This window comes from Crocuta crocuta, unplaced genomic scaffold (genome assembly GCF_008692635.1).
Source record: "Crocuta crocuta isolate KB4526 unplaced genomic scaffold, BGI_CrCroc_1.0 scaffold217, whole genome shotgun sequence".
NCBI lineage: Eukaryota > Metazoa > Chordata > Mammalia > Carnivora > Hyaenidae > Crocuta > Crocuta crocuta.
The window spans coordinates 2,144,570-2,157,411 of NW_027532208.1; the positions used below are offsets into that span (position 1 = coordinate 2,144,570).

The window sequence follows — 12,842 nt, forward strand, 5'->3', positions numbered from 1 at the left end:
GATGATGATGATGATGAAAGAAAGAGCACACGCCAGGGAGGGACAGAGAGACGGAAGAGAAAAACCCCAAGCAGGCTCCATGCTGTCAGCACAGAGCCCAGTGCGGCCCATGAAAAATTGAGATCATGACCTGAGCTGAAACCAAGAGTCGGACAATTAACTGACTGAGCCCCACAGCTGCCCCTGGATCAGATCAAAGATTTAAATGTAAAAGCTCAAATTCTAAAACCTATGGAAGAAAACAGAGGGGAAGGACACTGGGTTTGTGACACTGGATTTGGCAATAATTTCCTGGATGTCATCAAAAGCAGAAGCAGCAAAAGAAAAAACAGATAAAGCCAACTTCTTCAAACTTTAAAACTTCATGCATCAAAAGACATCACCAAGAAAAGTAAAAGGCAGCTCACAGGATGCGAGAATATATTAGCAAATCACATGTGATAAAGGATTAATGCCCAGAACATATATAGAACCTACATATGTAGGACAACAAAAAATATACAATCCAATTAAAAAGGAGCCAAAGGACTCAAAGCGACATTTCCCCCAAGACAGACAAATGGCCAACAAGCTCATTAGGGAAATGCAAATCTAAACCACAAGAGATCATTTCACATCCATCAGGATGACTGCAACCAAGCAAACAGAAAGTAACAAGTGTTGCCAAAAATGTGGAGAAATCAGATCCCTTGTGCACTGCTGATAGGCATGTAAAATGGTACAGCCACTATGGAAAACATGGCCGTCCTAGAAAAAATTAAACAGAATTACTATATGATGCAGCAATTCTACTTTTAGGCATGTAGCCAAAAGAAATGAAAGCCAAGGACAGGAGCAGACAGTTGTACACCCGTGTTCACAGAAGCATTCCTGGATGTGAGGGCCACCGGCTGCAGTATCTCACGCCAGCTCCCCAGGATGATCTGGCACACGTGGCTGGCTAAATGAGTGTCTCCTTCCTCCCTCACTGTGCGGCCCTCCCGAAACTTCCCCCAAAGAGCAGGACCATTCTTCAGTCAAGGGTACACGGTGGCACTCCCCTGCTACAGGCCCCCAGAAAGCAAGTTCTCAAGGCCCACAGCAGCATCACCCACAAGAGCCAAAAGGTGGAAGTAACCCAAGTGTGCATGGACAGATGAATATGGAATGTGGTATATACACAGAATGGAATATTAGTCTTGAAAGGGAAATTCAGGCACGTAATATAACAGATGAGCTTTGAAGACATTATGTTAAGTTAAATAAACCAGTCACAAAAGGAAAAATAGTGATTCCACTTCTATGTAATAGTACTCAGACTAGTTGAATTCATAGATACAGAAAGCAAGCGGTGGTTGCCAGGGATTGAGGAGTGAAATGGGTAGCTCAGTCTTTAAGGGGCAGAGTTTCAGCTTGCGAAGGGGTCAAGGTTCTGGAGATGGATGTGGGCGATGGTTACACAACTGTGTGTCACACAACTGACACAGAACGTAAAAATGGCTAAAATGACTAATTTTTCATTATGAGTATTTTACCATTTTTGAAAACTGCTACCACCTTTTAAAAAGAAATCCGCTCTGGAAAAAGGGGCTGGGGGCACTCTGAGCCATTATCCAGCTATGCTCCATAGACCAAGCTGAAAACCAGAAAATTTGTAGTGAAAGTGATAAAAATGGACCACTGGCGGAGGGAACAGCGCTTACAGAAGGTAAAAGCACGGGGTCAGACCATTTGAAAAACAGACCGCACTCTTTTACAGTCATGAAACTGCATCTTCATGAACAAAATACCTTTGCTTCCTCTGCCATTTTCTTCTCTTCATCCACCTCTTCCGTCTTTGCTGAATCTTCACTTTGGAGTTTTCTTCTCTTTTGCTTGGGAGCCATGAAGCCTTGGAGAAACTTCTTTATGACACTGGCTTGTAGGGCAATCACACACTCACCAAAATCCTTCAGTTTCTCTAATGAGATCACCTACAGGAAATGATGGAAACACCAGAATGAATGCAAGGGCAAGATGCAAGGAGACTATCCTCGGGTGGTTAAAATCCACCTGGACCCCAAATGGGTCACACAGCATGAATTTACTTCAGTTCCTCAGTTCAGGGGATGGTTTATACATTTAAAAGCAGCTCATTACTTCCATTTCCCCAGCAATGGGACCCACGGGATGCTGAAACTTGCTCTACTTAGTAAGCGAGGGAAGCTCAGCAACTGAGTGCCTACTATGTACAAACTGCAGTCTCAAGGTAAAGAGAAATTGAGAAGGAAAATAAACATTTACTGACCCACTGGCTTACAAACTATAAGCAGGTAAATATCCTTTCCACACTTTTTCATCTAAGGCTCTCATTTATTTCCTGGATAAGAAAACAGAAGCTAAATCATTTTGATTCAAAGCATATGCTTAAGTGAACACTACTTTCTCAGTCACACAAAACATGCCAATTAGAGATACCACCTCAGAACAACAAAGAAAGATGAATGATGGCAACCCAATGTTAGCAAGGTGTAAGCCTGGGTCTGGCACAAAGTAGGCAGTTGATAAATATTTGCTAAATAGTATTGTTGAAACTGGCAAAATCCTTTAGGGTTGAAGAATTCTTTAAAAAATCATTAAGAACAACAAAGATGTTTAAATCCTTTTTCTCAGGAAATGTGCCACGAACTCATAAGCAGACAAATTAAGAGAAAAGGCTGGGGGTGCCTGGCTGGCTCAGTCGGTGGAGCCTAAGACTCTGGATCTCAGGATCAGGAGTGTGAGCCCCACACTGGGCATGGAGACGACTTAAAAAAAAGAAAAAGAGGGGCGCCTGGGTGGCTTAGTTGGTTAAGCGTCCGACTTTCGCTTAGGTCATGATCTCGCAGTTTGTGGGTTCGAGCCCCGCGTCGGGCTCTGTGCTGACTGCCAGCTCAGAGCCTGGAGCCTGTTTCAGCCTGTGACTCCCTCTCTCTCTGACCCTCCCCTGCTCACGCTGTCTCTCTCTCTCTCCTAAAAATAAATAAAAAAAAAACATTAAAAAAAAAAAAAGAAAAAGAAAAAGAGAAAGCTGCATATATATTTTACCAATTCTAATAGCAAAGACACAGAAATACAAGTCTGGCTGTTAAGAGAGCCACCCTATCAACTTCTTGGGTTATAATGTACGCCAAAGTGACATAAAGACTGAAAACAATAGACTGTATTTATAAATTAGGAAAAATGGGGAGAAATGATGCAACGGCTCATAAAAACCACACAACTAATACACGTTATAATGCATATGTATAATCTGAAAACACCCACGTGTTAGTACATTTGGAGTTATATGATCTTTTATTATTTAAAATCAGTAAAAAGCACTTTCTGACAACAACTGATAAACAGTATTTTCCGATCTTCTCTCTGGCTTGTGGTACCTAAACCTACCTCACATGGAACATGGGGTCTCCTGAACTGGTTCATCCACAGCCCATATGAGTCTTTTGGAGCAGTAAATGGCCAGGCCATAAACGGGCCTTGAAATGCATCCATTTTTCAGCACAAGTGCTACCCAACACTAAACAGACCCTAGTGAGCCGATCAGTGTCAAGGATGAACAAATGGGGATACACAAACATGTTTTTTTTTTTAATTTTTTAAATGTTTTTTATTTATTTCTGAGTGAGAGACAGCATGAGCAGGGAAGGATCAGAGAGAGAGGGAGACACAGAATCCAAAACAGGCTCCAGGCTCTGAGCTAGCTGTCAGCAGAGCCCAACACGGGGCTTGAAACTACGAACCATGAGATCATGACCTGAGCTAAAGTCGGACACTTAACCGACTGAGCTGCCCAGATACCCCTACACAAACATGTTTCAGACCTTAAAGCACAGGACAGATTACATGGGAATGTTAAATAGATACATTAAATAATGTTCCAGAACTCTGACTCCAAAACCAGTTTTTTATTCAACTTAAAAGAAAAGCACTTTTTGGAGAGCCTGGCTCAGTCAGTGGAGTGTTTGACTCTTGATCTCAGGGTTGTGGGTTCAAGCCCCATGGTGGGTATAGAGATTACTTAAAAATAACATCTTAAAAAAAAAAAAAAAACCAGAACTCTTTTTGAACAAAGGATCTAAGTGTACGATTAGATTTTTCCAGATATCAAAGAATAACTATCACATGTACATAGAGAATTTTTGGCTCCCCAGGTCTTTCAGGACAAACCCACATGTGATTTCCAGGATTTTCTGGGGAAGTTAAGAACAGTATCAGGGCACAATTCCAAATTGAGTTTCCATAAGTAACAGATTTCACTGGGTGTTTATGTTCTTACCCTCGCTTCAAATTCTGAGGTTTCTTCCACATAACCAAGTCCCCCCTTTTGTAACCTTGTTGCAACTTCAATGAGATCACTTCGAAGAAAGTTTAAAAGCTCCTGGTTGCCATCACAGGATTTTAGACCCAAATTTGGCTTCCGGGCCAGATGAATAGAATGGATAATGTCCTGGTACCTAGAAAAGTTGGGGTAGAGGGAAGGGAACATAAAGGAACATTTTTAAATGGTCTATAAATTTCAATGACTTTGAATGGCAGGTCTCATTTCTAGAAGACTTACTCAGACTTTTTTCATCTCTCCTTGGGGTTTCTTCAGATTCTTGCACAAATTTTCAAATTTTTCTTATTGATTCATTTAAAAAACACCCTTCTTTTATTCTGTATCTGATAATTCCTGTACTTGAAGTGTACTGTTTTACCTGGCTCTCATTCACATTTCCTGGTCTGTGTTTTGTTTTATTTATTTATTTATTTATTTATTTATTTATTTATTACCTTTTTATTATGGAGTTTCTTGGGATTTTATCTGTGGAAATTCTTTGAGGCCTGGTTTGAAGCTGTGTTGCTCCACAAAAAAATGTGCACTTGCTCATGTCAGCTGCCAGGAATTGCTACCAACCTGAGATAACTTTAAATTACCTGCCTGGAATTCCTTACAACATAGAAAAAAAACACGAAACTGAGCAGAGACTCTATAGAAGGACCTTCAAGTTCACTCTCAAACTACAGATTAACCCGCTGAAGACCCAGCAACAGACTCTCTTCTCTGTTGGCTTCTTACAACAAAATGAAAACTAAAGCTCAAGGTCATCTCTGTTGAGTTAGACTAAGTTCCCATTTTGTTTATTCTAAGCACTTTTAGTATTATTTTCCTCTGAATACAACTTTCACTGTGTCCCACTGGTTTTTACAAAAAATCTTCCTTTCCTTGCTTTCTAGAACTCCCTTTTATTTTCTTCTTTGCAACGTTACCTAGGAATAATATTTAACTGTCAGTTAAGATCATTTTGGTCATCTTTAAAGAATTTATTTCTAATTTTATCATAATCTGATCAGAGAATGTATCTTGCAATTATTATTATTATTTTAATGTTTATTTTGGAGAGAGGGAGAGAGAACACGAGCAGGGAGGGGCAAAGAGGGAGACACAGAATTCGAAGCAGGCTTCAGGCTCTGAGCTGTCAGCACACGCAGGGCTCGAACTCACAAACTGTGAGACCATGACCTCAGCCAAAGTCAGAAGCTTACCCGACTGAGCCAGCCAGATGCCCCTTAAATCTGTTGAGATTGCTTTTGTGGCTGAGTATATGATTACCTTTTATACATGTTCAATGGGTAAACAAAAAACTTCACTTCTCTGTTTCCAACTGGCCTGGTATCTTCTGTTTTGTTTTAAATTGAGGTCAATAATTGAGTGCACACCCTTTATATTTTCCATCACTTATTTTCTTGTAAAGAGCATATACACTTTTGTTTTATAAATTTGTTAAGTTTTTTTTAATGTTTTATTTATAAGAGAGAGAGACAGCATGAGCAGAGGAGGGTCAGAGAGAGAGGGAGATACAGAATTTGAAACAGGCTCCAGACTCTGAGCTGGCTGTCAGCACAGAGCCCGATGGAGGGCTCGAACCCACAAACTGTGACATCATGACCTGAAGTCAGACGCTTAACTGACTGAGCCACCCAGGGGCCCCATAAATTTGAACCTCAAATGGTTTGTGATACCTTATCCTATCCCTATCCACTTGGCCACCACCAATAAGAGAACGGATAAATTAGACTCACAAAGATTACACATATTCATAGAATCATATATAGAAAGGAAAACTGATGGAATTCAGTTATAAAAATCAAGGATGGAACCTGAAACTAGTATGTTGTATATCAACTATACTTCATTAAAACAACGATTTTTAGTACAAGAATGCTAAGTAAAAAACATAAAATCTCAAAGACCACATATGCTTGATATCCTCTAAAAAGTTCAAAATCGGCAAAACAAGATATGTGAGATTTTAATGTTCAACAAAAGAAAAAAGCTGAAGTTTTGTTTTTAATCCCAACTATCAAACACTTTAACCAAACAGAAGGAACGTCAAAGAACTGTATTCCTTTCTGATTCTGTGTATCAACATTTTCCCTTGTCTTTCTTAATTTGCCCGGTCATATCTATATTAAAGCACCATGATTCAGAATGCCATCTTAATTAATTTCCACATTAAGTAGGATACTAAAACTAGCATCCTGTACCCACCATCACTTACAAAAGTCTGGAGAAGTTGCATCTATGTACTGAATGATATTTTCCTTCTCACTTCAACCAAACCTAGAGTAACCCTGAAAGTATGCAGTCGATACTAAAGGGGGCCTTAAGGGGCGCCTGGGTGGCTTAGTCAGTTAAGCATCCAACTTTCGCTTAGGTCATGGTATCGCAGTTCGTGGGTTCGAGTCCCGCGTCAGGCTCTGTGCTGACTGCCAGCTCAGAGCCTGGAGCCTGTTTCAGTCTGTGACTCCATCTCTCTCTGACCCTCCCCTGCTCACGCTGTCTCTCTCTCTCTCCTAGAAATGAATAAAACATTAAAAAAAATTTTTTTAGTGCTCGCTTCGGCAGCACATATACTAAAAAAAAATTTTTTAAAGGTGGCCTTAAGCCAAAACTTTGCCCTGCCTTTGACAGGAACAATGGCTAGAGTTGAACGGACACTAGCAAATCCAAGATGTAGACAATTTTTATTTCGAGGGGCTTTTTAAGACAGAATTCACATTAACATTAAACTCACCATTTTAAAGCATACACTTCCAGTGGTTTTTTGGAACTGTTAAAACTACCTAATTCCAAAACTTCCATCATCCCATGAAGAAATCCCACACCTGTGAGCAGTCACTCCCAATTCTTCCCCCTTCCCCCACCCCCTGGAAACCACCAATCTACTTTGTCTCTATGGAGTTGCCTATTCTATAAGCTTTACACAAGTGGAATCCTAAAATATGTGGCTGTTTACCTAGCCTCTTTGACTCAACCTGTTTTCTAGTTTCAGCCATGTTGTAGCATGTACCAGTACTTTGTTCCTTTTTGTGGCTGAATTTATGGAGATGCTACATTTTGTTTATCCATCAGCTGATAGACATTAGGTTATCTGCATTTTTGGGCTATTTTCAATATTGGCAATACTTCTGAATACCAACTGATGTGGCACTGCCCCTGCAAAGCTGCCTAAACAGCTCGGTGAGGACCTCAGCTGGGTGCACAGCACACATTAATCAACAAATAACCCTGCTACCCTACATATACATGGTTTAAAAGCAGGTTTTTCCAAATAAGCAGGAGTCAAGAAAATACCAAGCAACAAGAGCATAGAAGGGTTGCAGACACTTTTTTAATATGTGCCTTGAATACCTTTTATGAATAAACAAACAAAAGGTCTCCTAAGATGTTTAAATGCTGAAGAGAAGATGTGAGGAGCAAGATGGAAACCCTTACCTCTTCTCCAGTCTCTCTTTGAGCTGACTTTCTCTTATTCCCTGAGGGTGAAGGCAGTTTAACAACTCATCCAGTTCCTTCTGACTATCACATAAAAACCTGCAATGAGCAAAACAGACCTAGTAACTCTGAAAAACAATCAAATCCTAAGAAAGACATCTAGGGTTGTTGGTGGGAGTCTGGAGAGAATTCCAAACTTGCTCACAAGTAGAACAAATAATTTACTATTTCCATGAGGCGTAGTGTTAACTTTATCTTACAATATTGGAGCCAATGTTTCCTACTAAAATAGACAAATTTTATAAAATTAATAAACACAACTGTCATACACCTTCAAAAGAGTAAACTTATATATAAAACTAAAAGATAAAAGGTCATTAAACTAAAAGCCATCGGAAGCCGAACAGTTAATGCAATCACAAAGAGAAAGGGACACTCTCAAAACCTAGCTTTCAGTCTGAAAGAGAATTGACACAAGACTATTACTATGCATACAATATTTTATTCTTTAATTAATAAAGATGAAAATCCTAAATCTATTCCCAGATTGAAAAGCACTTCCACTGCAATGTAAGACCTATCACAGAACACATCCAGTTACTTTACAAGGGGGAAATAAAACTCCAAAGCTTAGAAAAAACATATTCTTACCCAAAAAAAATCAAATTTGCTTTTAAAGAAAGGAGTTTACATATTTAAGAAATCAAAGTCATATAAAATTATCTTATTATCACTGGTATCATCACATTAAATATTTTCTTTTTTTTTTTTTTAAATTTATGTATCTTGGGAAAAAGAGAAAGAGTGTGAGCATGTGCACACAGGTGCGTGAGAGGGGAAGGAACAAAGAGGGATTGAGAATCCCAAGCCGGCTCCATGCTATCCGTGCAGGAGCCTGACACAGGGCTCAATCTCACATGATTTAACTGTGAGATCATGACCTGAGCCAAAATCACGTCAGACGCTCAACTGACTGAGCCACCCAGGTGTCCCTAAAATATTCTCTTAACATAAAAAAAGAAAACAAGAGGGGCGCCTGGGTGGCTCAGTTGGTTAAGTGTCCGACTTCGGCTTAGGTCATGATCTCGCAGTTCATGGGTTCGAGCCCCGCAGCGGGTTCTGTGCTGGCAGCTCAGAGCCTGGAGCCCGTTTCAAATTCTGTGTCTCCCTCTCCCTCTGCCTCTCTCCCATTCATGCTCTCTCTCTGCCTCAAAAGCAAATAAAAACTATAAAATTTAAAAAAAAGAAAAGAAAAGAAAAGAAAAAACAATAAAGCAACCAGATGAATGCTCACGTTACCATAGATTCTGTCCTTGTTTGGGTACGGTGGTCTCCACAGCAATTTCTGTTGCTGGGCCAGGTTGTGTGTTCATGCTTACATTTTTGCCTAGGTTTGCTTTCTTACCTAAAAAAATTGAAACATTTGGTTGAATATAGTAAATAACCAATTCCTAGTTTCAAACCTCAGTGGGAAACAGTGCCAAAGCCAACAACTAATAACACAGATGCTGCCTATTAAATATATCCAATGTACAGCAGGTGCTAGTTTCTTTTAAACGTCTTATGTAGAGCACATCATAGGAGATAACTGCTCTCTATGCAGCTGAACAGCTGTACAGTTCAAAGTTCAGAGTGTGGCAACTTAGAATGGAATGGGAGCACTGAGTAACTATACCCAAACAAATAAATTTACTCCTTGTGCATCTGTAGTGAAGTAGAGTCAAGTGAAATATATAAAACTATAAACTTACTCCTGGAGGCTTCAAATGTCAAACATGATTAACTTTTTTGTAAGCCAGCTCCTATCTACCATTAGGACATGAATACAGATAGATCTTAAGCCAATCTCTGAGGCCTTGCCTAACACTCTCATGGCTTCTGTCCCTGACTCCCATTCTGCCCCCTTTACTCTGCGGCACTTTCCCAGCAGTACAAACACATGATCCTACTGTCTTGAGTCAGGTGACTTTGAAGTGACCTTGCCATGCCTGAATGAGGGAACATAAAGCAACAACATCCGCCAGGATGCGCTGGAAGTGAAGGGACTGATGTCCATCTTCTACTTGAGAGCTAGAACTATGTACGGAAACCTGATTTCTAAGGACAGCCATTAAGCTTTTGAAAAACATCATAAACTCAAGTCTCTCCTCCAGCTGCAAACTCTCCCCCCAGGTCAGAAGATCCAGACTTCACACTTACTGCTTTCAAATAGAAATGCCCTCAGGTGGGTATTTACACAATCTACTAAAACTAGATTTTTCTAAGCACTACAATCTAACACTTTAATATAACACACAATATAAAAATCCCTTAACTGTGAAACTTTGAGCTATACATTAATTTCCTTATTTAACAATTTTGTGACTTTTAAGTTTGGGTTAGGAGTTTCTCTAAAATGAAGGAAAACTGCCTTTAAAAAAAAAATCTCTCAAAGAAACATTATGATCTAACATTTGAGCAGTAATTTTCAGTAGGTCATAGAAAGGAGAGCTAGTAGGAAGCTTGCAGATCATTTAACCCAGGGGTTCTTGATAGGGAGCCAGGCTGCCTCCCAGGAGCCATGTGGCCATATCTAGAGACATATTTGGTTTTCCCTATCGCATCTAGGTCCACTGAGGTCAGGGATGCCGCTAAATATCCGACATGGCACATGATAACCTCCGACTACAAAGAATTATCTGACCCAAAATGTCAATAATGCAGAGGCTGAGAAAACCTGACCAACCTAACCATTTGGTTTTTGTTTTTTTTAATTAAAACCTTTTCCTTTTAATTTTTCTTGAAACATTATACATATTATATATAGAACATATGTAAATGTTACATGTTATATGTATTCAATATATACATCAAGAAAAAAGTACTCTTGTATATTTTACAAACTGAACACACCCATGTAACTAGAACCCAGAACAAGAAAAAGAACATCAGTATACCTTTATGACCCTTTCTCCATTACTTACTTTTAATTATTTGCTGTGTTTCCCCCCACTAAAATTTTAGTTAAATGGCATTCAGGACCTTATCTGTCTTGCTTGTTATCTTGCAGGAAAACAAGAAAAATTGGTTGGCACACATGAGATGCTCTATAAATACTGAATAAACTTTGAAGACGTATAACTGCCTTCCTAGCCTCTTCACCTCAGTTCTAGCCAATAAGGTACCTACAAGAGACTCAAGGGACAGAGTTTGAAGACTACTTGTATAAAATCTAATACCCCAAAGTCCTAATATTCAAGTTCTTTATCTCTGCACACTATATCTCTGCACACTATATCTAGAACAAAATTGTTAATCAAATGTTAGTTTCCTTCCTTCTTCCGTGCATTTCACATTCTCCCACCCCACTCAAATACATCTACCTAAGAAGACAATAAAGAAATCTTACAAATGGAAAAAGTGACTGAGGAAGACAGTCATTATTAAGGACTGTACTCAAACAGGGTAAAAGAACTGGTAGATATACATACTTCGGGGACAGTAATCCTCATCGGAAAGGTCCGCACGGTCTTTGCGGTGATTGAATCGGTAGTCGATGCTGTCGTGTACCCAGCCTTTTTCGATGAACAATCCTGGAACCTCATCTGAGAAGAGCCAGTATCTATAAATCACAAACAGATATTAATAATAACGACAGATTATGAGCACAGGATGACTTGATTTGTTGGGGGAGATGATTACACAGTATCACTAACATTCAGACAGATACAAATGATAAAGTAAGGCACAGAATACCAACATTTTTGAAATTTGAGATTTGCTTCATAGCAGTAATTTTTATAACCAATATTTCTGTCTCTAGGTTCCATACAATGTACACACGTAAAATATATCACAATTTTTAATGAACTCTATTTGAATTACATTTCACCAGTCACAATAATTTAAGCTTCATATCTGTAGTATCTTCAAGAACAGGGTCATGTCTTACTTAACTTTGTAACTCTAGCACGTGACACAGAAAATATTCAATGTGTGATGAGCAATTGTTTCCAAAATCCATAAATAGGGAAGCCTGTCTATTCTTAGTACTTTAGACAGTTTCATAACTAGGAATAATATAATGGCCCTAGAGGATGACAAAAATGAAGTTTAATAACTTACCTGTTATGGTTTCGATCTGTACCAATAGGAGTCCTGCGCATGACCAGCTTTGCCTTGGCAATTCCTTCCTGGAAAGCCTTCTCGGCAGCTGCTTTGTGCTTTCGTATTCTTTCTTCTTCAGCTTCACGTTCCAGTTTCACTGTTACAGATAAAAAGAATCAACTAGATTTTTTTTTCCTAATAAATTCCACTCTTTCAAATTAAGTAAGATATAGAGTAGAAAGTATAAGGCAGATTTTCCATCAAACCTTATTAGTTTCGTTCTCCTAATTCTGATCTGTTATAAGAAGTGATGTGCTGCAAGGCTGGTTCCCCTGTGTCCTTCAAATTCTGGCGATGCTGCAACCATCAACTTAATGCATAATCTTTTCTCTCCAAAATGTAACTCCTTATTAATTTTAATAATCAAAATAGATTAATTCTATTAACAATTTAAAATGGAACAATAAAACAGTCCCTAAAGGGAATTAATTGATCCTCAAAATTATGAGAATGAATAAAACCAGAATAGGTATTTTGGAAACATATTTTAGTCCTGACGAATTTGATTATTATTCAGCCTTAGTAACAAGCAAAAAATACTGAGAAATCAAGGGCAGGCAAGCACTTGGGGATGATACTACTCACTGCATACTGAATACCATTTGGGGATCATTCAGCAAGTAACTACTGTTACAGATGAAAAAAAAGTTTTACTCAATTTATTTCTGACCATTCACTATATGGGCTTATTTCTTTCTTTTTTTTTTAATTTTTTTTAATGTTTTATTTATTTCTAGGAGAGAGAGAAAGAGAGAGACAGCAAGAGCAGGGGAGGGTCNTGTTAATCAAATGTTAGTTTCCTTCCTTCTTCCGTGCATTTCACATTCTCCCACCCCACTCAAATACATCTACCTAAGAAGACAATAAAGAAATCTTACAAATGGAAAAAGTGACTGAGGAAGACAGTCATTATTAAGGACTGTACTCAAACAGGGTA

The 12,842-nt window shown here is 38.9% G+C and overlaps 1 protein-coding gene across 1 annotated transcript in view; it reads right to left on the bottom strand.

Moving 5' to 3' along the window:
• The window catches only part of BAZ1B (bromodomain adjacent to zinc finger domain 1B), a 61,621-nt gene that overhangs the window by 15,836 nt on the left and 32,943 nt on the right, over positions 1-12,842 (bottom strand). Inside the window, exons 10-13 of the mRNA XM_077777867.1 lie at positions 9,059-9,164; positions 7,760-7,858; positions 4,277-4,454; positions 1,770-1,952 (exon numbers count right to left, since the gene is read on the bottom strand). Of these exons, the coding sequence (XP_077633993.1) occupies positions 1,770-1,952; positions 4,277-4,454; positions 7,760-7,858; positions 9,059-9,164 (566 nt within the window). The remainder of the gene's footprint in view (positions 1-1,769; positions 1,953-4,276; positions 4,455-7,759; positions 7,859-9,058; positions 9,165-12,842) is intronic.